This window comes from Pipistrellus kuhlii, unplaced genomic scaffold (genome assembly GCF_014108245.1).
Source record: "Pipistrellus kuhlii isolate mPipKuh1 unplaced genomic scaffold, mPipKuh1.p scaffold_m20_p_7, whole genome shotgun sequence".
Lineage (NCBI taxonomy): Eukaryota > Metazoa > Chordata > Mammalia > Chiroptera > Vespertilionidae > Pipistrellus > Pipistrellus kuhlii.
Genome location: NW_023425573.1, coordinates 41,475,369 through 41,500,238, shown reverse-complemented (window position 1 = coordinate 41,500,238; position 24,870 = coordinate 41,475,369). Strand labels below are relative to the sequence as shown.

The following is a 24,870-nucleotide window of genomic DNA, read 5'->3' as shown; positions in this document are numbered from 1 at the left end:
ATTGGAAAGGAGATTTGAGAAAGTAAAGCAAAACAAGATTATTCCAAGTGTTTGGCTTGAGTCAAGACAACAGAAGGGAAACATTTTAGGGGGAAGATTAGTAATTTAGACAGGAAATGGCTCTTAGACATCAACGTGGGATTGGTAAATTGATAGTGGATTTTGAAGTGTGACGTTCAAGGATCAGTTTGTGGCTAGAGATATACATTTGGGAGGCATCAGTATGACCTTGAAAGCCAAGGTACTGACTTAGATCACAAAGTAAATGAATGTAGATAGAAAGTGAAGAGGACAAAAGACTGACTCCTAAAGCCACTCCAACTTTAAGGGGTTCGAAAGGTGAGAAGTAGCCAGCAAGGAGACTTGATAAAAAGTGGACATGAGGTTGGAGAAAAACAGAAAAGTGTTTTCCGGAAGCCAAGACAACTTGGCTAAACGCTACTGGTATAGGCGTTGAGAACTGACCCTTGGGTTTCTCAGCATGGACATCATTGGTGACTTTGAGCAATTCCGTGTAGTACAGAGGGAAAATGCCCAAAAGGAAATTCAAATGAGAAAGGAAGGAAAAGAAACTGAAAGCAATAAATGTAAGTAATTTTCTAGAACCGTGGTCAGCAAATTGGGGCTCACAAACCACATGTGCCTCTTTGGACCCTTGAGTGTGGCTCTTCCACGAAATACCTTGGCCTGAATGAGTCTATTTTAAAGAAGTGGAATTAGAAGAAGTTTAAGTTTAAAAAATTTGGCTCTGAAAAGAAATTTTAATCATTGTACTGTTGATATTTGGCTCTGTTGACTAATGAGTTTGCCGACGACTGCTCTAGAGCATCGCTTTAAAGGGAAGGCAAGGAAGGAGGGTGGTTGCTGGAGAGAAAGTAAAGAAGTGTGAATGGAGGGCATGTTTATATGCCTCTTGGAAAGGCCCAGAGGAACTTACTAGTAGAAAAATGAATGACTATGAGAAAAATATCTGCAAAGGCCACTGAACGGATCCACACATAGATCCTGAATCGATGAGAAAATATATTGTGGGAGAGAAGGAGCCTGGGTCAGACATAATGCCTTAAAGTTTGTTTCGGATTTGAAAGGCATTAAGAAGGAGCCTGCCAAATAGCAAAGTTCTCTCCTGATCTGTGAAGCCAAAATGTGGTCTGATGGCATTTTCTGAGAGGTTCCTTTAGAGGGCCAGTTTACAGAATCTGCAGTTACTGTCATCACCTTCGTCATCAAATAGCAATTAAGTGCCTAATTTCTCCTACCTCTTCATAAATTACAATAAGAGGGCCTTGTTCCCTGGGGGAACTGGTTGTGGTAACCAGCAGCAGTACTTTCAGGAGGCCAGAAGGTCAGAGATGGAGGTGGGGGAGAGGAAGGGGAAGAAAGAGAGAAGATGGGCATGGGGTAGATAGAGATGGCTGGTGCCAAACCATTCTTGCCACCAGTTCCTGATTTTCACCCTGCCTCTCCAAGAGCCCCAGTGGATCATAACTCCTTCCTGGTTACTTCTTCCTCCTTCTCTCTTTGCGCCCCCTACTTCTCCTTTGGCCATTTTCTCCCCGTCCAGAGATGGTTCTGAAGTAGCCTGGCCCCTACTTGCCTCTTCACCGCCTGCAGGCGCGCGGGAGGGAGGCGGATCGAGACCCCCTGAAACTCCGGTGGGGCCGGGGCCGGCGTTCTGAGCATGTGCGAGCAAGGCTTGGGACCCGGGCGCAGGCGGGAGGCCGGCCCCGGGGCGCAGTCCTGAGCGCAGAGCGGGGAAAGGGGGAGCGCGGGGCCGGCGGCACTTTCCCCCGAGCGGAGCCCGGGCGCCCGGGGCGCAGCGCCCGCGCCCTCCTGTCCCCCGGGCGTGGGCGAGCCGGCCGCGTGTGCCGGGCTGTTTGACGCGAGGGCGGACCAATCCGGGCGGCGGCCCGGGCTGCCATGTGACAGGCGAGGCGGCTCCGCTCGCCAGGTCGGCCAGAGGGAGGAGAGAACCGGCGTTCGCCGCGAGCCTTCGAGAGCAGCGGCCGCGGAGGAGGCGGCGGCGGCGGCGGCACCGGCTCGGACCTGCAGCGCGCGCAGCCCCGGGCGCCCCGCACCGCCACGAGCCCCGCGGGCCGCGGGGGGAGCCTGGACCGGAGCGGACAAAGCAAGATGGCAGGGATCTTAGCCTGGTTCTGGAACGAGAGGTTCTGGCTTCCGCACAATGTCACCTGGGCGGACTTGAAGAACACGGAGGAAGCCAACTTCCCGCAGGCGGAGGACCTCTACCTCGCCTTCCCCCTGGCCTTCTGCATCTTCATGGTGCGGCTCGTCTTCGAGAGGTAAGAAGGGCTGGAGCGCGCCTCCCCTCCCCCTAACACACGCGCACACACACGCGCACACACACACACACACACACACACACACACACACACACACCCTCGCGCGCTCACGCACTCCTGCGTGCTCCGTGGCTCCTGCTCCCGCGCCCCCCGCGCTCGAGTCTCCAAACCTTTGTGTTCAGGAAGGGGCTGCTGCTCGGGGATCCGGAGAAGGTCCCTCCCCGGCTTGCCTCCGGATTCCTCCGGGCGCCGGAGAGGGGCCGCGAGCCCCGGGACCAACCCCCCGCACTCCTCCTCGGCCGGATCTCCGGCCGGGCGCGGGGACAGGCCCGCGAAGGTGAGGGCAGCCGGCACTCCGCGGGGCTCCCCTCCGCGCGCCGCGCTGCCGGCAGGGCTGGCCCGCCCGGGCTCGCCGCCGCCCACCTGCCGGCCGCACCGGCCAGGTCGCTCAGGCAGCCGGGAGGGCGGAGGAACCGCACACACTTCCAATGGGTTCGCCCCAGTAGGCGCACGGATTTTTCGGGGGCTCCTTGGCTTCTGGCCGCTCTTTGATGTCTCCGCCGGGGATGCTGAGTGTCAGGCCCACAGTCCTGGGACGTAGGTGACCATAGTTTGTGGGTTTCCAGCACTCCAGGCCATGAGCTGTGTCTGTAACAAGAAGACGGGACAGGATGGGCGCCCAACCCGCACCATGGTGACATTAAATGGGTACATGTTTCCCAGGAATAGCCATACTTTTGGTTTGGTACGCACTTAACATTTTTTTTTTTAAAGCATTGACATATTATTGCTTATATAAATCTCGGGTTCGGCTGGGTAAGTAGCACTGTGTCATGAACAAACTTGTGCTACTTTCATTGAATCCGTCTTAGTCACTAAACTGAAATTTGTCTGCCCTGGCTCTCCTGGTCTTATTGAAACAGAACCGGGATAACAGCACACTTCTTTCTCTCCACTGAAAACCACCCCGTACGCTTCTCCTTTCAGACCCCTTCAGCAGGAAAGACTGGATTTCTTAGATCACAGAGTCAAGACCAGATTTAACTTCCACTCCGTCTCTCTTCCCCTGCGCACAACTCACCTTAGTGCTGTTTCTTCAGCTTTTGCTCTGTTCTTTCGTTTGCTGTTTCTGTTTGTCTAAAACCGCTATTGAGGATGTTAAATTTGTTGCTGGAAATGGCAACAAAGCTTCATGGGAACAACAAGTATATCTTGTTTAAGAAAGGGTCATTTTTTCAATGGGCAATATTGTTGCTTACGAGCTAAGTGAGCTGTCCACTTGCAGGGATTGAGTGCACAAGGGAACAGATTTAAAGACCTATTTTTTAAATGATTGGAATCCAGCACAGATACCTCATTGATCCTGTCTGGCACTAAGACTTGCTGTGAAAAAGTGGGTGTGTTGGCAGGTTTAAAGTTGCTTCTAGAGCAAATGTTTGCTTACAGAAAATAGGAATTCATATTTAACCTTGCTATCTCTCTCTCTCTCTAAAAAAAAAAAGCCTCTCAGGATTAGCAGATTGCTCTGTATTGACACATAGTAGGGGCTCCACACAGTTGCCAAATGATATCTAATTGATTCTGATTGATAAATTCTGGCTGGGATCACTTTGAGCTAGCTAATGCATTCGAAAGAGATGTGTAGTCGTATGTTTTGGACAACAAAAGCATGTCAGCCGATGACCTGTATGCAGAAAGCTGATTCCAGGCTGTTCATTAGGTCGGAGAAAAAGAAAATTAGAGAGTGGAAACAGCTTTATGCTTAGACTTTCTCTGCCTGAAAACAATAAATATAATGTAATAATGGAAAACTGGAAGTTCATTTTTCCTTTTTCTGAACATTTTTCTCTCCCTTCGCACAATCCTGTGACTTAAGAGTTTACACAAAGGGATCAGCTTCTTTCAACTGTCAGTCCCAGCAAATGTCCTCGTATTGATATGGAGAGAGTTGGTCATAGATCGATGGTCACTCAGGCCATTGATTCAAGTACAAAGGGATTTCATGACCTGTATGGAAAGTGAAAGTTTATGATTAATGTTCAGAGTAATCATTCAGTATGGCCCAGATATCACAGGATGCTACTGACTGGGTGTCTATTTTGTTTCTTGTTAAAGCTGTGACAATTCTGCCTACCTCAGTTCTCTAAAAATCCAAGGGTATAGTTGTATCCGGAATTACAAGTTCTGCATGTTTCTCCTCTTCTCAAACCTAAGTGACACATTCTGGCATCTAACCTGTGTCCTTCATCTCAGTATCCATCAAGGGTCAGAATCAACATAACTGACCCAGACGATATTATCACTGGTATGACTCACTTTTAGAACCCTTCTAATATGTTGTGCATACATTTTTTCCTTTTGCCATATTCCGTAATGTATAACATGATTTTGAGGAGCCTGTTGTGTGTCCATTTGTGAAATGAAATGCTTTTATAATAGGAATAATTCCCCGGGGTATTCTATTTGTTTTTCTTCTATTGTCATTGATTTCAAAGCTGAGAACATATCTATGAAATACCTGACTATCCAAGATCCTTATTTCCATCAAATGGGGTCTGTAATGTCCTTGTTGTGACTAAAATGGTGAATTTGAATATCTCCTCCTCAGTTTTGTGTATTTCTCTCTATGAAGAATTGGCTGAATTGGACTTTTGCTCAAACAGTTCTGTCTTTTCCTATCCACTCGCACTGTTGGGATGATGGCAGTGGAGGCATCGGTGGCCAGAACAATGTCATATTATAGTACCATATGGGCAATAATATGGATGCCCAGCATGGTTGGTTAAAAATGGAGCTTCAATTCAGTGACTTTCGCCAAGTCTGTGAGTAGCCCAAAGCTTGGTGGTTTTAAGAATAGCCTTTATACTATACTTAGCTGCGGGTAAGGATAGGAAGGCCCACTATAGATATGTCTTGATTGACAGTAAAATATCTGATGTGAAAAAGAAAACTGAATGCTTTCAAATGGCAGTGTATACTTTTGTATTATGTTGTTAGCTTGATGACAAGGACCAAAATCTTATTTAATAATGTGGCATTATCATCTATTTGATGGATTTTCTTGATTTAATGCTTGTTTAGGCTTAGTAATCCATTCTCTGGAATTATAATAAATGCTCTTCCAAAAAATTTTTTTTGGTATGTGTGTTGCTATGGTATTCACAAATGTGGGATTACACTTCTGCTGAACTTCTGTGGGGAAATAAAAAATTATTTGAGCTATTGTTATGAAAGATAATGCATTTTCTTCCTTGCGGGTTTAGGAGAGAGAGGCAGAAAGTATTGAATGAGAGTCGGAACATTCAAGTTCTAGTCAAACTTACCTCAAACTAGTGCAGGCGCCTAATTTCTCTCTGTCTTATTTTCTCATCTGTGACATGAAGCAGCTGCTGGCCTTGGTTGGGAAGGTAGCTTTCGGCCTCTGGGTTATCCAATTTCTGTGGTTACTAATTGTTTTCTTATCAAACTTTGAAGCAGGCTAAATGTCTTTTTTTTTTTTTTTTTTTTCCTACAGGTAGATATAAGTCATTGAAGAATACAGAGTTGTTGTTTTTTTCATACCGTTATCCTAGCCAATGGTTTTGTTTCTTGTGTTTTTCAGTTATGATTGAGTTAAAAGAATCCTTTGGGCTATTTGTCATTTGTATTCCCAAAAGCTACAGTATTTCAGAATAACTAACAAAGAAGATTCTACAGAAAAAGCAATTACTCTTTCCTTGGATCTTTTATAGATGGACCCAGCATACACCCAGCACTCCTTGTGATGGCTGGATAAGCAATGAGAAACCCATTCCTGTCAACTTGGCTCTCAGAGTGGCAAGCTCTGTGAGAACTGTCATTCTTCAGGACGCCTACCAGTGTTGCTTAGGCTCATTCAGTCAAACAGTAAACAACAGTGTCTTAGCTGTGTCAGAGGGACTGCCTGGCCAGTGGGCTCTTCTTAAGGGTATACTTAATATATTTGCCTCTTCTACCAGCAGCCTTGACTGAAGTACTAGAGCAGAGAATGAGTGAGAATGTATTCCTGATGGTTAAGAGGGAGAGGACGGATATGAGTGAGTGATTGCCAGGAAAAGTGTGTGTGTTGGGGGGTGTCAGGTGAGGTTCATTATTGAAGTTTCTATAAATACCTTGTAATGAAGAGACTGATAATCAACAGATATGTTTTAAAAGAGTATGCAGTGGACTGAAAGTTTACTTTTCCTCAAAATCTATCAGTTGCAATCCTAACCACCAAGATGAGGGCTTTAGGAGGTGAGGACTTTGAGATGATTAGGTAATGAGGGTGGAACCTTCCTGAATGGGATTAGTGCCCTTGTATATAAAAAAAAAAAAAAAAAAAATAGGGGAAGGGGAGAGGACTGAAAGCTCCCTGCCCTTTCACCACATAAATATCACCAAAAAGATATTTGTTTGTGAACCAGATGTGAAATCTGTTGGTGCCTTAATCTTGGACTTCCCAGTCTCCAGAACTGTGGGAAATAAATTGCTGTTATTTATAAGTCATCAAGCCTGTGGTATAGCAGTTTGGATGGACTAACACAGTATTTGTTATAGCAGTTTGAATGGAGAATAGCTTGTACTGGTATATAAATTCGGTTTTTCTCATATAGTGAGTTCTGGATATTTAACTCTATAAATATACCTTTTTACTTGTTAAATGATGGCATGATTCAGATTAAAGCATGAATACCTACTTAGCCAGGTTGGGAAAAAAAGAGGAAAGAGTTGGGGTCAGACATATAGATTACCTCCTACTACAATTTCTGACATGGAATACTGAATTACAATGGATGTTTGTTCAAAAACATGCTAAAATAAAAAAGGATAGTATTTTTTCCCCCCCAGAACTTTAGCACAGCTTTCTCATCTTGCAAAAGAAAAGGTTTGCCTTTTCAGGGTGCAAAAGTTAAGCTGTTTATAATAGGTTGATTTGTGGATAAAAGGTATAATGTTACTCTTATTGGGAAGCGCCTTAGAATGGTGGGGAGGGCAGGTGAGATAACTAAGTGACCACAAATGATTTAATGTCACCAAGGAGTGATGAGACGAACACTCTGAGTTCATTTGTGACTTTTCTGTTGGAAGCATCTCACTTCCCACTGGACAGGGTTAGACTTTTTTCCTCCTGGATTCCAATTTATAAGCTATTTCAGAATTGGTTTCTTTGTTGTGAGGAAGAAGGGCAGGTAGCAGTAGAAAGAAGACAGAGGTCCAGGTGAGCTTTCATCATCACCACAGTCCATAGCTTTGGAAGGGGCCAGTGCACCTGCCTCAGGCTTTCTTCACCGGTTTTTCTGCCTTATAATATTTGTTGGTGAGCACTACGACCGAGGTCCCTGTTGCCCATGTTATTCTGTATGCACTAACAATGCACTAACATTAATTCTCTCATCACCAGATTTTCTAAAGCCATGGGTCATCTCTTTCTTACAAAGTCATAATTATAAAAATCGTATTGTTTCCCCCCTAACATGAGTTTATTACTTTCTGTGGTTTCCTTTGTTTATCAAGCTCTGTGAGGTAGATGTTAAATTTCCCAATATTTACAGATGACACTGAGAATTGAGAGTTTTGGAAATGAAACTAATGTTACACAGCTTAAAATAGCTAGGTAGGCATTTGGAATTAGGCTTCTTGAGCTCCTAATAATTTTGGTGATCTCATATTTTAAAGCCAATATCATGAGATCATATTGTATATATAGATGATCTCATACTGTATATATATACATATATATAATTTTATATGTAGCTTTTTGCCATTTAATGACATAACCTGAACATTTTCTATATAATAATTTATTAGCAAATATTTTCAATGACTGTACATTGTTCTACACTATGGATATACCATAGTTCATTTAACCAGTACTGTATTGTTGTTGAGCATTTAGGTTGTTTCTAGTTTGTGTATATAAATCTTTTAATTCCTGATCATTTCCTAAGCAATGTCCCCTAGAAATGGCATTTTCAAGCCCAAAAGGATAATTATTTTAGTGTTCTTGATGTAAGTTCCCAAATTGATGTCCAGAAAGATTATGTCCATTTGCACTTCCTTAGCAATGTGGAGATTATTGCCATTTGAGGACATTTTTTTCTTTGAATGTTGAAAAAATGTTACTGCTATTATGTGTTTTTATGTTACTCATGATGAACCTAAACAATCGTATTAAAAAATGAGTAGAGGACCTGAATAGACATTTCTCCAAAGAAGACATACAGATGGCCAATAGACATAGGAAAAGATGCTCAATGCCACAGAAATGCAAATAAAAACCACAATGAGTTATCACCTCACACCAGTAAGAATGGCTATCATCAACAAACCACAAGTGTTGGTGAGGATGTGGAGAAAAGAGAACCCTTGTGCACTGATGGCAAGATTGCAAATTGTTGGAAAAACAGTTTGGAGGATCCTCAAACATTTAAAAAAGAATTACTGTGATTTAATAATTATACTTCCAGAATATGCCCCAAATAATTGGAAGCATGATCTCAAATAGATACAACTGAGCCTTGAACAACATGGATTTGAACTATGTGAGTCCAGTTATACTGTATGCAGACTTTGTTTTAGCCAATACCTGTACTGTTTTCAGTCCACAGTTGGGAATTCGAGTTTGCAAAAGGGTAAAATTATGCACTGACCTCCACCATTTTATATGAAGGACTTGAGCATCCATGGGTCTTGGATAATTAGAGAGCTGTGGAATAGTTAAATTTTTGGAAAGTTAAATGTTATCTGAAGGTTTTTGACTAAGGGAGGGTCAGTGCCCTTAACTCCCCTTGATTAAGTGTCAACTGTTTTTGTACATGTATGTTCATAGCAGTATTTTACGATAGCCAAAAGGTGGAAACAACCCAAGTGTCCCACAGGTGAATGGATAAACAAAATGTGGTATACACATACAGCAGGATAGTATTCAGCCTTAAAAAGGAAAAAAACAACAACACACCCTCTAATATATTGTAACATACATGAACCTTGAAGATATTATTATGTTAAGTGAAATAAGCCAGCACAAAAAGACAAACACTGTGTGATGGTATGTATATGAGGTGCCTAGAATAGTCAATTCATAAAGACAGAAAGTGGAATGGTGGTTGCCAGGGACTGGAGAGAGAAAGAAATGGGGAGTTGTTTCATGGGTGTAGCTTTGTGAGGTGCAGGAGTTGTGGAGATAGAGGGCGGTGATGGCTGCCGAGTGTGAGTGCACTTAGTGCCCCTGAGCTGTAGAGTTAAAAATGGTTAAGATGGTAAATTGTATGTTATGTATATTTTACCACAACTAAAAATGATAATAATAATAAAAAAAAAACAACAAAGAAGATTTGCCAAGTAAAGACAAGGTTACTTACTATAAATAACGTTTCATTTTCTGGGCTTGATGGTTTTCTCGCTAAGAACACACATTCCAGCCTCTTGATTCTACCAAGCACTTTTTTTTTTTTAATGCATAATACCCTTGGGATCTAGGAGACCCCCTTTTCTTTCAGAAATTATCAGACAGAGGTGGGTGGAGGGTGAGGGGTAATGGAAGGAAAATTGAAGTCCCGAGAACACTTCAGCTCCCTGGGCCTTTTTGGCAGGCACTTCGACTTAACACTGTCCTTCTGTCATTTGTTAATATGGCATTTAAAAAAATTACTTTATTGATTAAGGTATCACATATATGTCCTCATCCCCCCCATTCCCATCCCAAACCCCTCCCCACGCATGCCCCCACCCACCTGTTGTCTGGGACCACTGTTTAGGCTCATATGCGTGCACACAAGTCCTTTGGTTGATCTCTCTCTCTTTGGCTCGGTGGATAGAACGTCAGCCTGTGGATTGAAGGGGCCTGGGTTTGATTCCGGTCAAAGGCATGTACCTTGGTTGCAGGCACATCCCCAGTGAGGGGTGTGCAGGAGGCAGCTGGTCGATGTTTCTCTCTCATCGATGTTTCTAACTATCTATCCCTCTCTCTTCCTCTCTGTAAAATATATTTTAAAAAGTCCAATATGGCAACTTAATAATAGTCAATTAACAGGTGTAACAAAGGAGAACAATGGGTCTCTGGACAAACACACTGTAGAGTTTCACAGGCTCCCTAGGATTAAAGTAAAGGCACCCTGGTGAGTTCCCAATCCACTTAAAGCAAACCAGGCTATGGGATCAAGTTTTAGTGAGGCCTGCCGGAAGCTTGCTCTGGGAGGTCAGATCCCACCCTCCTCCTGACTTTCAGTTTAATCTTACACCCACTTTATACGCAAGTGATTTAAACACTTGAAAATTTGAATGTGATTTTACTTAAATGCTGCTTAACTGTTTAAGGCAATTGATTGCAAGCATTGGCAGGTACCTATTGTTGAAAAACAGTTTTCAAATTTTATACTTATGTTTGCTCATTGTACAAAACTCTGCTTTCCCAAATTCATCTGCGGTAATATTTGGGCTAGTTTCTTTTCTTTCTTTCTTTTTTTTCTTTTTTTAAAGAGGAACTTTCTTTTCCTCACTACTAGCCTTCCGGATGGACTTCTCTCATACTCCTCCTGCTTCCTATTCCTACTTTTGCTTTTATTGCCTCAGAATTGGTTTGTGGGTTAGGAGTTGGGGTGGAGATACACAGATGGTGTTTCATTGCAGGGAGGCCGTGTTGCTTTACTGGGTAATGCTTTTCACACAGTGCCCGAGGAATTTGTGACTTGCCAGTGTCTACATAAATGCCACATCTTATCTCTGAGGTTTTCAGGTTACAAAGCTGCTGTAGCTGTCCTGAAGCTGTGATTGTGTCTGTCTCTTTCCTTTCTCTCTCTCTGTCCCCCCTCCCTGTCTCTTTCTCCCTTTGCCCCTTCCCCTCTTTTCTCCTCCTCTCCCTTCCTTCCTTTTTGTTATCATTGGTGCAGATCCTTTAAAAACACAGGGGCATGTTGGGAGCAGAGAAGCAGCACAGAGTTAAGCGTTGGGGAGGGGTTAGAGAAAAACCCTCTAAAATTTTGTCCAAGGGACAGTTTGGCAGGTACCGGGGGAAAGGCTTCCAGCTAGTCTAAGTGGCTCTGTAGATCTTGTCGTAATAGATCACCATTTCAAAGCAGAATAAAGTGACTTGGTGGGTTAAGCAGGGTGGCGGTTTTGGACACAATAGCTTAAGTGGAGGAAAACTGAGAACCAAGCAATCACTTAGGCATTATGGAGATTAAGGGAATATCAGGGCTTTGTGCTTCCGGGGGTGAGCGTATCTTTGAGTGTGGGGGAAGGTTGCAGGGTGACTGCATTTAAATTGTGTTACTGTTTTCTACATTTATTGTGATTAATTAGAAATGTATATTCCTAACTAGAGTTAAAAGGAAAGTGGATGGAATGTCAGAAAGACTATGGTACTTGGGTTTAAATCCAAAGCACTGTCCTCTATCAACTATGCAGTAGTAGATAGCATACTCACTGAAGTTTGGTCTCCTCGCTTATAAAATGGGGAATATGCCTACTTTGTGATATTGGAGGACTATCTGAAAAAAACAACAACATATATATATATATATATATATATATATATATATATATATATATATATATATGTATTTGAAGGGGACTCTGTAAAACTGATTCCTGAAAACACACATTGTGTAAAAAATAATTGGCACCATAGGACACGATTTAGCATCTGATTGAGAACCCATGTTCTGTGCGGTGACTGAATGTGTTGGGTGTGTGTGGGGGGAGAGGGGTGGGGAGAGGGTGCAGCTTGTGGAGGCAGTAGAACCTGTTTATATATTTGATCCTGGAACCAGAGGACTGACTTGTTCTGTTGAAGAGAAAATATGTAGAGTTTTAGACAGGCATCGACGCCCCAATCGCTTCAGCACTGTGCCTGCTTAGGGAGGAAAATGCTGCTTAGCCTTTTTTCTCAGCTGTTAGTTGGGATGGGGACTGTAGGCCAGAGACTCGCTTGTATTTTGTGGCAGAAAACTATTCCCAAAGGTGGGATTTTAGGCAAGTGTTGGGCAGCTGTGTACCACTTAGAGCCCGAAGCTTTCTCAGGGTGAGCAGACAGCTCAGGAAGATGGCATCCTGCTGGGCGCGTTTTCTCAGGAAGCCCCCTTTCAGTGGAGGGATGCCGCATGCAGATATCCCCGTCTGTCCCCCTGCCCCATCTGGCCCTGATGGGCCTGTTTTATTGCATGTAATCTCAAGGGAAAACTGATTGGATAAGTGTTCAATTGCAAGGAATGGCAGACGTCAGATTTGCCATTTATATTGACCCAAGACCTGAATTTGGCCATGACACTCAACTAGCTGCAGATCTAGGAGCAAATTATCATACTGCTCCCTGCTCAGGTCCACAGAACTGTTGCGAGGATGAAATGAAATGCCCCTTGCTTTGTGTTTAGGGCAGTGCTTAGGGTAGGGAAGCAGTCATTACTTGCTCTTTGGGTTTATTGAAGGCACACACACTCAAACACAAACGCTTTTTGAGTGTTTATTGGAACCCTGATTTCCAGGAGTAGGACTTTGCCATTAGATTTCTGAGACCTTTCGCTGGCTTTTCCTTTCTGTCATGAACGTATATGATGGACCTCACTCCTGCTTTCACCACTTGGGGTTGTCAGTATAACTATTGAGTTTTACTTTCCCTATTGCCCTTCCTTTCCCTCCCCTCTCCTCCTCTCCCCTCCCCTCCCCTCCCCTCCCCTCCCCCCCCCCCCCTCCCCTCCCCTCTCCTCTTTTCCCTTCTCTCTCTCTCTCTCTCTCTCTCTCTCTCTCTCTCTCTCTTTATATATATATAAAATTATGATTCTTCCAATTGTAGTCAGCATTAAATAACCCTAGTTTAGTGAAGAACTGGTCCTTAATCTACAGCCCCCAATTTGAACTCCCATTTGTGTGAATATGGCTGACCTAACCAAACTAGTTTAGAAGGGATCTGACCCGGCTTTCCACTAGGAGCACTTTCCCAGCTCTGCCCAGCTTCAGTCTAATTTGTAAGTACCGTAGTTTGCCGTGTAAATAATTTAATGAGCCTGTTACATTTTTTAGGCATTGGTAGAGGACATCTGAAGATGATCAAATGTGACATTTGTGGTGGGTTGTCTTGTGAAGGAGGAAGTAAGGCAAAGATGAAACCACATGCTGTTGAATGACAAATTACCAAAAACTGCTTCTGCTTAATTTAGTAATAGTCTAACAGTTACAGACTTTCTACTTAGGAAGGTGAAAACTCATTCATTCAAAAACATATGAGTCCGGCGTGTGTCAGACCCAGTGGTGAGCCATAGTGGGCCAAGGTGGTGGAGAGCTCTGCCCAGGTGCATGCAGTAAGGGAGGATATTATCTGTAGATGAAGAAAACACAGTGAAATTGGCTAAAAGCTGTCTTACTTTTTATTAGCACCACTTGAGGCCAATTCTAAACATAGAATTGTTGCCCTGGCCAGGCCTCAGCTGGTTAGAGCATTGTTCCGGCACACCACGGCGGCAGGTTTGCTCCCCGCTCAGGGCACATACAGGAATCCACCAATGAATGCATGAGTAAATAAGAGCAAATCGATGTTTCTTTTCTCTCTCTCTCTCTTCCTCTCTTTCTCTCCTCTCTCCCTCCCTTTAAAATCTGTATAAAAGTAAATATGGAATTGATAGAGCGAAAAAATATCCCTCCTCCCCAGCCCAAGTGGCTCAGCCAGTCAGTGTGGCTCAGTGGTTAAGTGTCGACCTATGTACCAAGAGGTCCCCGGTTCGATTCCTGGTCAGGGCACATGCTCGGGTTGCCATGGTTGCGGGCTCAGTCCCTGCTAATGGGTGTGCAGGAGGGAGCCAATCGATGTTCTCTCTAATTGATGTTTCTATCTCTCTCTCCCCTTCCTTTCCTCTCTACAAAAAAAATATAATAAAAAAAAAAAATCCTAACTGCTTTGGCTCAGTGGATAGAGCATCGGCCTGGGTCTCAGGGTTTTTTTTATTGTTTTTTTTTAAAAAACATACTTTATTGATTTTTCACTGAGAGGGGACAGAGAGCTAGAAACATCGATGAGAGAGAATCATCGATCAGCTGCTTCCTGCACATCCCCCACTGGGGATGTGCCCACAACCAAGGCACATGCCCCTGCCCGGAATTGAACCCGGGACCTCTCAGCCTGCAGGCCGACGCTCTATCCACTGAGCCAAACCGGTCCCGGCTGGGACCCAGGTTTGATTCCAGCCAAGGGCACATGCCTGGGTTGCAGGCTCGATCCCCAGTTGGGAGCATGCAGGAGGCAGCTGATCAATGATTCTCTCTCATCATTGATGTTTCTATCTCTCTCTCTCTCCCTTTTCCTTCCTCTCTGAAATCAATAAAAAACATATTTTGAAAAAGTCAATTAAAATATGTGCCCTTAATAAATAAATATTTTTTTATTTTAGAAAATATATAAGTAAATGACAATGTAATTTTTTTAAATTAAAAAACACACACCAAAATACCCCCTCCTCACCAGGGCACACTACTTCTACCACCCCTCCCTCCCCACCTCTGGGAACACCACCCTACCAGATGCTGATTCAGGGCACAGATGTTCTGAAATACTGGCAAACCTAAAGATGTCCACTCCCACTTTACATATCAGGACACAGAAACCTATAGAGATGAACCGACTTGCCCTGTGCCACTCACCCAGGTCCTGGCAGAGCCTGGCTGCTGGGCACCCCCGCGGTGCTATTGCAGAGTGACCGGCTGCTCCTGGTGTGTCTGGAACTGTCCTAGAACACCTGAAGCAGCAGGTCACCCCCCCTGATGGTTAAGCCCATGTTGGTCTGGTCCCCAGCCAGGGCTGTTTCCACAATGAGAGTGGCCCCTGGGCCTCTCCCTGGTGAGGGAGGGAGGTGTGGGGAGGAGCTCACCTCCTGCCCCACTCTCCGTGTACCCCAGCCATGGCTTTTAGAAAGGGGGATGGAGGGGCCCCCCTGTGAGTGTCGGTTGGCGCTCCTGAGAGCGTAACTCATGGTGCAGGAGCCGGGCTGCATTTTCTCCTGAGCGTGTTGTCTGGCCTTGCTGACACCACACCCTGGTTTTGTTTCCCTCCCAGTTCATCCCGGGGTGGGTTAAGCACCCACACTATTTTTTTAAAAATGATCATTACATTTTATTCAAAAGTTTTAGAGGAAGAGTAGCAGAACTCAGAAAAGTTACCTACATTATTACAAAACAAAACAACACCCCACAAAGTTGGAGAACTTTAAAAAAAAAGAGAGAGCAAAGACCAAAATATCATTTCGTAAGATGATACCCTTTTAGTCTCTTAAAATGTCACAGAGAGCAGAGAGAAGGCTGAAGACCTGCGGGAGAAGAGCTGCATTTGTAAACTTGCTGAAGCATACATCCAGGCAGAAGGAACGAGGGGATGTCACTGTGGGCTCCACACCTAGAGGCTGCGTGCAGAAGGGATGGGGGGAGGAAACAAGAATAGACGCAGTGCAGGTGGTGGCTGTTAACCAGCCGTTATTTCTACGTGGGTTCAGGCAGTCGGGTGGTTTTCTGTAAACTGGAGGCTCTTTTATAGTTCGTGGTTCTGCTGAGCTTTACCGTCTGTAAAATGTGTTAGGCGCCTGTGGTTCATCGGAGAGTGCTGGGCTCCTGACGAAACACTGCAGCGGACTAGTATGTTTGGAGCTGAACAGAGGGATGTTAGGATATTCCAGTGATCTCACCTCTCTCAGAGGCAGGCTTTGCAGCCAGGTGTCTCGAAGCTGGCAGACCGGCTTGTTCGGGTCAGTGCCTGTGCTGTGCCCTCTGTCCCCCCATCTGCCCACACCTTGGCACAAAGTCAAGCCATGTGAGATCAGGTAGAGGGCACCAGATAGGACCATGGCTTATCACTCCTTTTAGCTGATCGCTCCCTTTTGCTCCATGCTCCCACGTCTTCTGTTTTCCTTGTCCTCTTGCTCAGACCCAACTCTGTCTTCAGATCCATGGTAGCATGGGCAAGCGGAATCTGTTGGTTCTTTGCCCCCTTACCTTTCAGTCCTGAGCCCTGGTAACCAGCTGTTCCTTTATTCCTCCCATTTCCCAGGACAGGAGTGAGTTTGAGACAAATCCACTTAGAAGGATGGTTCATGAGAGGTATCATCTCATACAGCTAATTTAATTTCTTAGTGTTTAAAAAATACTTTCATTGATTCCAGAGAGGAAATGAGAGGGAGAGAGGGATAGAAATATCAGTGATGAGAGAGAAACATTGATCAGCTGCCTCCTGCATCCCCCTCATCCACCACTAGGCATGGGGCCCATAACCTGGGCATGTGCCCTAACCTGGAATCCAACGGTGACCTCCTGGTTCAATAGGTTGATGCCGAACCATGGAGTCATGCTGGCTGGGCTAATTTATTAGTATTTAGAAAATATCTAATAAATAATGTAGAGTACATGTTCTTTCTGTTGTCAAAAATAACTTTACAGTTTTAGATTTCTTTCTTTTTTTCTGATTGGGAAGAAAAAATAGAATTGGTTACTAAGTGCCACAAGTGTAAAACACCGATTCATTGTGTGGCAAGCCGTTTCCCCTTGTTTGGAGTTGAAGATGAGATAAAAGTCTCGCATTCAAAGCAGAACCAAACCTGGCTATTCTTTCTCTGTATCAATCCTGATTCCATTTTCCCAGCCAATGTCTCAGTTTTTACTCAGGGGTCAAATCTAAGGAATTCCAGCCCTTTCAAATCATCGAAAGCTTTTCTGAATTGGATGCACTTAGCTGCTAGAAACATCTTACTGCCCTGTTTTAAAAGCCATCTACAAGTCTCAGGTAGCTGCTCTAAATGGGAACTGTTACGGTAAAGGGTATATGATGATATAGTTTGGAAGCTGGCACAGATTATGCTCCTCTTTGCAGCTGAAACTAAACGCACCCGGTGTTTACATTTGTAGGGAGAATAAGAAGGATGGTAGGAGAGTAGGGGAGAGAGTGACTGCCATGTGTGTACAACAAAAGGGAGCATAGAACCCCAACTTGGGCTGAAAATTCCATCTTTGTGGGACCCTCGTTTAGCCAATACTCTAATGGGTATTTGCTGTAAACCCAGCATTCAAATGTGCAACCATCACTTGCTTACAAACATTCTTAAGGAGTTGTTAGAAAAATACTTTCTCTTTGTAATGTAAACTTTTAGTCTGTATGTATAATATACATAAGAAACACACGCAAAGAACACTTCAATGTAGAGCTCATTGAATTATCACAACAAAGTGAATATAGCCATGTATCCACTAGTTGAGACCCAGCCCAAGAAGCATCACTGCTAGCCCAGAAGCTTCCTCCTTATCAGTTTCACCCATCTTTATAAATTAAGGGAAAAGTATTTGAAATGTGTAGATGAAAGGCAACTTGAACTTCTAATCTATGCAGCAAAACCGATTATCCCACTGGCGGACTTCGGTTCCTTTGGAGGAAAGCAGAAGCTCTGGTACTTGGCGCCACATGTGGGACAGTCTCCTCATTGTGTTGTTTGTGCACATGTTTAGATAAACAACATCTGATTAGTATTATATTTGGCTATAACATTTAATAAAGTAAAGGGGGTGTGAGAAAGTGAGAGAGAGAACCATAGTCAAAACACCCATTTTCTTTCCCACTTTAATTAGTGAAAATGTTTTATAAAGATAGGTTTTAATAAAGGGTAAAAAATACAGTGTCTTAATGTTCTTTTTAAGAAAACAAAACAAAAACACAACAAACTAAGGATGTTAAGCAGGGCATTAAGTGTTTAACTTTGTTGAAATGTTCTGTATCCTCTTCACTGAATGTAGAAAGAGAAGATTTGCAATTTGAGACAAGGGACTCAGAGCTGTCATATTCTTGGGATTTGAAAAAGCCATGTATTTTGAATGCTAAGTTTTATTTGCGATATGGGAATGCTGTATTTGTTTTGAAAATAATATTTTTAAGACTTGCCGTGCTTTATATTTTTATAATTATACTCACCTTAAAACATTACCTTTTCACCTGATTTAATCTAATCTTTTAATTCCTATGTAATACAAGTTTTCTTCTATTCCATCTTTAGATATATCTTGTTTTCTTCTTCAGGAATACCAATTATACATATGTGAGATTTCTTTAGTTTCCCTTTCTCACCCATCATCATCTCTATAATCATTTTTATATATTTTCCCAAGTGGTTTTATTAAATTTCCTCACATTTTATTAATTTTCTACCTGCTAGGTGTCCTGTTCACTCATATTTATTTTGTTCCTCTTCTTGTTGCTTTAATTTTTTTTAATCTTTCATTTTCATTTTACTGCCATCTCTGCTTACATTTTTTTTTTTCAGTTTTATAGTCACTTTTCAGAACCCTGGTATCACTTCTTTAACTTTTTTTGGTGGGTTTTTATTTATTTATTTGTTTATTTATTTATTTGAAAAGTGATTGTGTAGCCTGCAATTTCTTTAAAAACCTGTTTGAAGCCTCCATGTGTTCCTGTGAATGACTCCTTCTCATTAGCGTTCTGCTTCTTTTGATTTCACAATTTTTTGCATAGGTCTTGTGAGTTACTAATCATGCCTTTTAGGCCCCAAATGCAGAAAATATTGCATTACTTTCTGCTTATTGCTAGAAAGAGGGCACCTTAAAATAAGCCTGTTAAAATCTATTGTTTTTGGACTCACCTAGCCTAAGAGAATGGTTCTCTTGAAAAATACCATGTTTCATTGATAAAACCTTCAGTTTTTTAATACTACCAAATGGCCATGACGCTGCAGTTGAGGTACAGATTTTTCAGAGCTCTATGACAGCTGTAGGGGATGTGGTATAACAACATTCTTCCAAACTAAGCATGCTAGAGAGAATGGGGTTTTCACACTGGTTTTAAGTGGAATTGCTGGTGTTTACCCCAGTTTATTTTAAGTAATAACACAATAATGAAAGCTACCCTACCTCACCACTCCACTATCAGCTGAGGGGCTTTTTGGCTCAGCAGCTCCCACCACAAACACAGCAGGTTTTTCCCAGAAACCAGAACTGGATAAAACAGCCCCAGAACATGGCTGAATCCAAGTGCTCTGCTACTGTGGGACCTCAGGCCACTGACCCAACCTCTGGGCCTCGCCTGTAAAATGGGAATAACACTGCCGCCCAGCACACCGGGCACTTAGGAGCATTAAATAAATTAATTGTGATGAAATCTTAAACTGCCTGGTGCGTGGTGATCACTCAGTAAACATGGGTCAAAATGGCATTAGCCATTACTCTTCCTGAAGTGTCTGTCCCCATTCTAGAACAGCCTCAGCTTAACTAAGTCCCTCTCGAATCTTTGGCTCTTTAAAAAATGTGGTTAGCACATTTTGTTGACATATATACAATATATATCCTGCAGAATTATTTATATATATTAAGATATTTAAAAATTTTTTAAAGATATTTAAAAATATTTTAAGAGATTATGTTTTGTCCTCACTTGCTTTGAGGAAGGACTTCAGCCTCTGAATGGGGTGAAAACTGTGAAAAGCCAGTGAGAATAACAGGACCATATTTCCTGAGCTTCCCTTCCACCCCACCCCCCAAAAAAGAAAGAGAGAAAGAAAAAGAAAATAAAGATTCAGATATCTTGGTGTAATATTGTCTCAGCAGTTACCATTTGCTATTTTCTAATGTAATATAAAGTAATTACTTTTAACTTGTGTACTTTTAAATGTTTTGGTGTCTACAGGATTAGTAATGCTACAAAACAACTAGTATTCCGAAACAGATTGAACATTTAAAATTATGCAACCACTTCTTCCATTTTTAAGATCATTTAAAAACACTACCTAGTGTTATATGTCTTTAATCTCATATATATATATATATAAAACCCTAATATGCAAATAGATCAAATGGCGGAACATCCGAACAACCAGTTGCTATGATGTGTGCTGACCATCAGGGCTGTGCATGGAACATGGTGGGCATTGGCAGTAGGCAGCAGAGCGGGCATCGGCTGTGGTGGGATGGTGGAGCAGGTGAACAGAGGTGCCAGACCACAGCTGGTCGCTGTTATTATGGTGAGCCTCCGATGGTTAATACAAATTCTTTGCTCCCGCACTCGGTTGTCCTGCTGTCCTGCCAGGTACTTGCACCTGCTGCCAGTGCCCACACCTGCTGCTGGTGTTGGCCCCGCTCATACCTGCTGCCAGCACTGGAGCTGCCGCTCATACCCACTGTTGGTGCCCAGCGCCAGTCCCAATTGCTCAGTGCTGTCAGTGGGTGCGAATGGCGGCTGCCGACCCTGATCACCCCTCATGGGCACACCAGCTGCTGGCACTGGAGCCGCTGCTCATACCCACTGCTGGCACTGGCCCTGCTCGCACCCGCAGCCTGTGCCAGAGCTGCCGCTCGCACCCGCTGGTGTGAGCAGCTTACACTTTCTTCCAGCACCTGGCATTGGCCCCAATCACTGGGCACCATCAGTGGGTGCAAGTGGCAGCTGCCAGCCATGATAGCTCCTGAGAGCTTCTCCACCTCCCCCTGCTCCTGAGGGGCAACCGGGGCAGTAGCAGCCACTTGCACCCACTGATGGCACCAGCCCCACTCACATCCGCTGCTGGCACTGGCCCCAGTCACTCCATGCTGGCAGCGGGTGCGAGTGGAGCTGGTGCTGTCAGTGCATGGGAGTGGTGACAGTGTGAGCGGGGCTGCCAGCAGACGGCCCTGAGGGAGGGGCTGGGCAGGGGCTCAGAGAATGGGCCGAGACCTTTCTCTGTGCCTACCGCAGCCTCACGGCTTATAGTTCCTTTCAGCATGCACAAATTCCTGCACTGGGCCCCTAGTCAGGATATAATCCCATTGCAGAGAAAAAAAGCAACAATTTTTCATTTTCAGTTTCCTCTATCCACTTTCTTCCTGAGATGTGACCAGTGTTAGCAGTTGATATGTATATTCTTCCAGAACTTTTTCAATGAATTTACCCCCTCCACCATCACAGAAATATAAAGTTTAATGCATGAATAAGATACTCTAAATTCTGTTCTGAAACTTTTCTTTTTTCATGTAACATTATGTCTTCAAGATTTTATTGGGACAGACTGTCATATTACAGCAGGAAGGTTAGGGAGGGGTGGGGGAGATAAGAGATCAATCAAAGGACTTGTATGCATGCATATAAAGCATAACCAATGAACACAAAACACTGAGGGGTGAGGGCATGTATGGGAGTGGGGAGAGCATTGGTAATATATGTACACATATAATACCTTAATAAGAAAAACATGAAATAAAAAGAAAAGGTTTTATTGGGAAAGAGTGACTGCCATGCGTGTACACTTTGTTCTTTCTCATGTGATGGCACAGCGTCCCATTGTTTGAGCAGCTCCTTGTTCATTCAACTCTTTCACTGTAAATGCTATCTGTATAATAAAAACCCGGCGATCGCAGTGCCGTGACAACCAGAGACCGGTCACCAGGAGGTGCATGGGTGGGTCCCGCGGCAGCGCTGGCAGCCTGGGCTCTGGGTCCCTAGGCACCGGGGGAGGGGGGGGGGACTCTGGGACATGTGGCTCACGCAGTGGGCTGCTTGCGCACCATTTCATGCGTGCTGGGCCTCTAGTTAACGTTCTTGTGCAGACTTCTTTGTACTTTGGTGTATTTATCTAAACTAGCATATAGAGTTGCTGGGTCAGAAGATGTACAAAGTTAAACATTTAATAAATGCTGACAAAGCTTCATAAAGCAAATTATACCAGTTACCCACCCCCACCCCCAACACTGTATGGAAAACCTCCCCACCCTGACTTAACCTGCTGCAAATCTGATATAATTTTGATACTGCCCTACTCTGTAAAGAAAATGGCAGTTTTGACTGATGGGCTGACAGTAGGTTGAGACTCTGGCTAAGAAGGAAATTTCACAATATCTGCCATGAAAAAACATTTTGCCACTCTTTTTTTTTTTTTTTTTAAACTGAGAAATGGGAATAATAATAATAATAATAATAACATACAATGAGAAATTCATTCAAGTTTGTAATTTTGAACTTCATAGGAACTACTGTAATAATTTATTTAACAAACATATATTTTACATATTTACACCTTTTCCAACTCGTTGCCTTAGGTTTTCTTAGCTAACAGGAATGGTCAGTGCTTTGTTATATTCTCTTACATCAAATAAAAACCAGTTATAGGTATATTAAATTTTATTACCTTATGCAAGAAATCATGAAGGAGGAAAACATCTCTTTATATAAGGTTTCCTAATAACTTATTATCTAAGTTGTTACCTTAGAATTCAGCTATTCCAACAATAGGAAAATTTCCAATCAACAAGTCACCAAGTGACAAGTAACCAAGGTTCAACAAGTAACTAAGACCTGGAACTCCAGAGAAGATTTTAAATCTGGAACTAGTTTATATTCTTCTATAAAGGACAGCTGACTGCCCACTACATACTCTCTTTCAGTCATCTTTTTTTCTCATGCCTTTCTGCTTAGGAAAACGTTATGTTCTTATACCTGTAGAATGGTAGCTATTAATTTTTTTCACTTTTATGAAAATGTTTAAATATACAGAAAAGCTAAAAAATGGTGCCATGAACATTTTCATTCTCACCACCTAAAATTCTATGATTGTTAGTATTTTATCAGGTTTTTTCTTTTTTTCTTATGTACCAGGCAAAGTAAATTGCAGATATTACGACACATCATGCTTTATTATTTAAGCATACATCTATTGTCTAAGAATTAAGACATTCTAGGGAAGGTTTTAAAAAGTAACTTTTTGAAAATGAATTTTATGTTGTGAAAAAATTTTTTTCCATTTGTTTTTTACCTTACTAAATTGTATAGCTTCAAAGCTATAGAAAATGTATTGTTTATGGATTTGGTAAAATTGTAAGGTAAAAGGGGAGCTCATAAATTTAAATTTAATGAGTAAAATATATATATACGTGTGTGTATACATATGTGTATTATATATATAAATATATTAATATATTAAAACATAATAATATATTCACACATATACACATACAACACATAAGGTGTCCCCAAAAATGTATACACATTTTAATAGTTGATAGCTCAATTGATGTTTCTTTCTTCTCTTATGTATTTTGGTACACCCTGTGTATATACAGAAGTGATACTTTAGCCCTAGCAAATTTGGCTCAGTGAATAGAGTATCAGCTTGCCAACTGAAGCGTCCAGGGTTTGATTCCACCCAGGGGCACGTGCCCGGGTTGCGGGCTCAATCCCTGGTGTGGGACATGAGGGAGGCAGCCAGTTAGTGATTCTCTCTCATCGTTGATTTATTTGTTTATTTTTTTTACAGAGAGAGAAAGAGAAAGAGTTAGAAACATCGATGAGAGAGAATCATGGATCAGCTGCCTCCTGCACACCCTCCACTGAGGATGTGCCCGCAACCAATGTACATGCTCTTGACCTGAATCGAACCTGGGACCTTTCAGTCTGCAGGCCGACATTCTATCCACTGAGCCAAACCGATTTTGGCTCATCGTTGATGTTTCTCTCTCTCTCCCTTTCTGTTCTTCTCTGAAATCAATGAAAATATATTGGGGGGAGGGGAAGTGACACTTTAATGAAAAACATGTAGGCAATTATATGCAGTATTTATGCAGCATGATGGCTTTAAGCCTCCAAATCAGACATTTGGAGTAGTTACCTTCTCATAATGCAAGTCCTGACTCACTGTCATGCTGGCTAAGTGATAGCTCAATTGATGTTTCTTTCTTCTCTTGTGTATTTTGGTACACCCTGTGTATATACAGAAGTGCTTTGCAAATCTTTGCCTTAAGGTAAGATTTGCAAAGCATAAATAAATGAGACATATAAGTATGTTAGATAAATTGTCCCAATTGATGTGGCAGGGTTAAAATTATAAACTATAATCAACTTGTATTTACTATTACTATTAAGGCAAAGATTTGCAAAGCATAAATAAATGAGACATATAAGTATGTTAGATAAATTGTCCCAATTGATGTGGCAGGGTTAAAATTATAAACTATAATCAACTTGTATTTACTATTACTATTCCTATTTCTCAGGTACAGAAAGAGTAGCAAAAGATGTTAGTTAGCTCATCTCCCCAAACCAATTCTTGGACAGAAAAAAGGAATTTCTGCTTTTGCCACTTCATTAACTGTGCTCTTCTCTACAATGATCTCTCTCTCTTTCATCCTATTGACATCATCTTGCCCCTTGTCATTGATGGGAAGGAAACTGATAAAGAAAAAATATCAATAGATGCCTCTTATGGAAAAACTGGGAAACAGTAAATTCTGGTGTTTAATGAAAACAAACTCCCTCAAAGATGACCATTTGCAACTGTTTTCTGGAACTTTAAAACTGCATATACAAACATATATGAATATTCTTTATTAATGTTATTTAATACAAACTACGCTCTTTTGTACTCTTTCACTTCAGTGATTATGTCGAATTTTAACATATATTTCCACTAAGGAAAGTCTAATGTGATATGTAACTGAACTTTCAAATGTTTACCAATTCAGTATTTAAAAAAATGTCATCTTGCCGAAACCGGTTTGGCTCAGTGGTAGAGCGTCAGCCTGCGGACTGAAAGGTCCCAGGTTTGATTCCAGTCAAGGGCATGTACCTTGGTTGTGG

The 24,870-nt window shown here is 42.6% G+C and overlaps 1 protein-coding gene and 1 long non-coding RNA gene across 5 annotated transcripts in view; one reads left to right on the top strand and one right to left on the bottom strand.

Moving 5' to 3' along the window:
• The window catches only part of LOC118709785, a 35,693-nt gene extending 33,182 nt beyond the window's left edge, over positions 1-2,511 (bottom strand). Inside the window, exon 1 of the long non-coding RNA XR_004985135.1 lies at positions 2,474-2,511. This is a non-coding gene — a long non-coding RNA (uncharacterized LOC118709785). The remainder of the gene's footprint in view (positions 1-2,473) is intronic.
• Positions 1,554-24,870, top strand: part of CERS6 (ceramide synthase 6) — a 254,564-nt gene continuing 231,247 nt past the window's right edge. The window contains exon 1 of one of the 4 annotated variants that reach the window (XM_036422064.2): positions 1,554-2,303. In XM_036422064.2, the coding sequence (XP_036277957.1) occupies positions 2,134-2,303 (170 nt within the window). In that variant the 5' untranslated portion in view covers positions 1,554-2,133. The remainder of the gene's footprint in view (positions 2,304-24,870) is intronic. The other 3 variants (XM_036422062.2, XM_036422065.2, XM_036422063.2) reach the window with 3 other exon arrangements.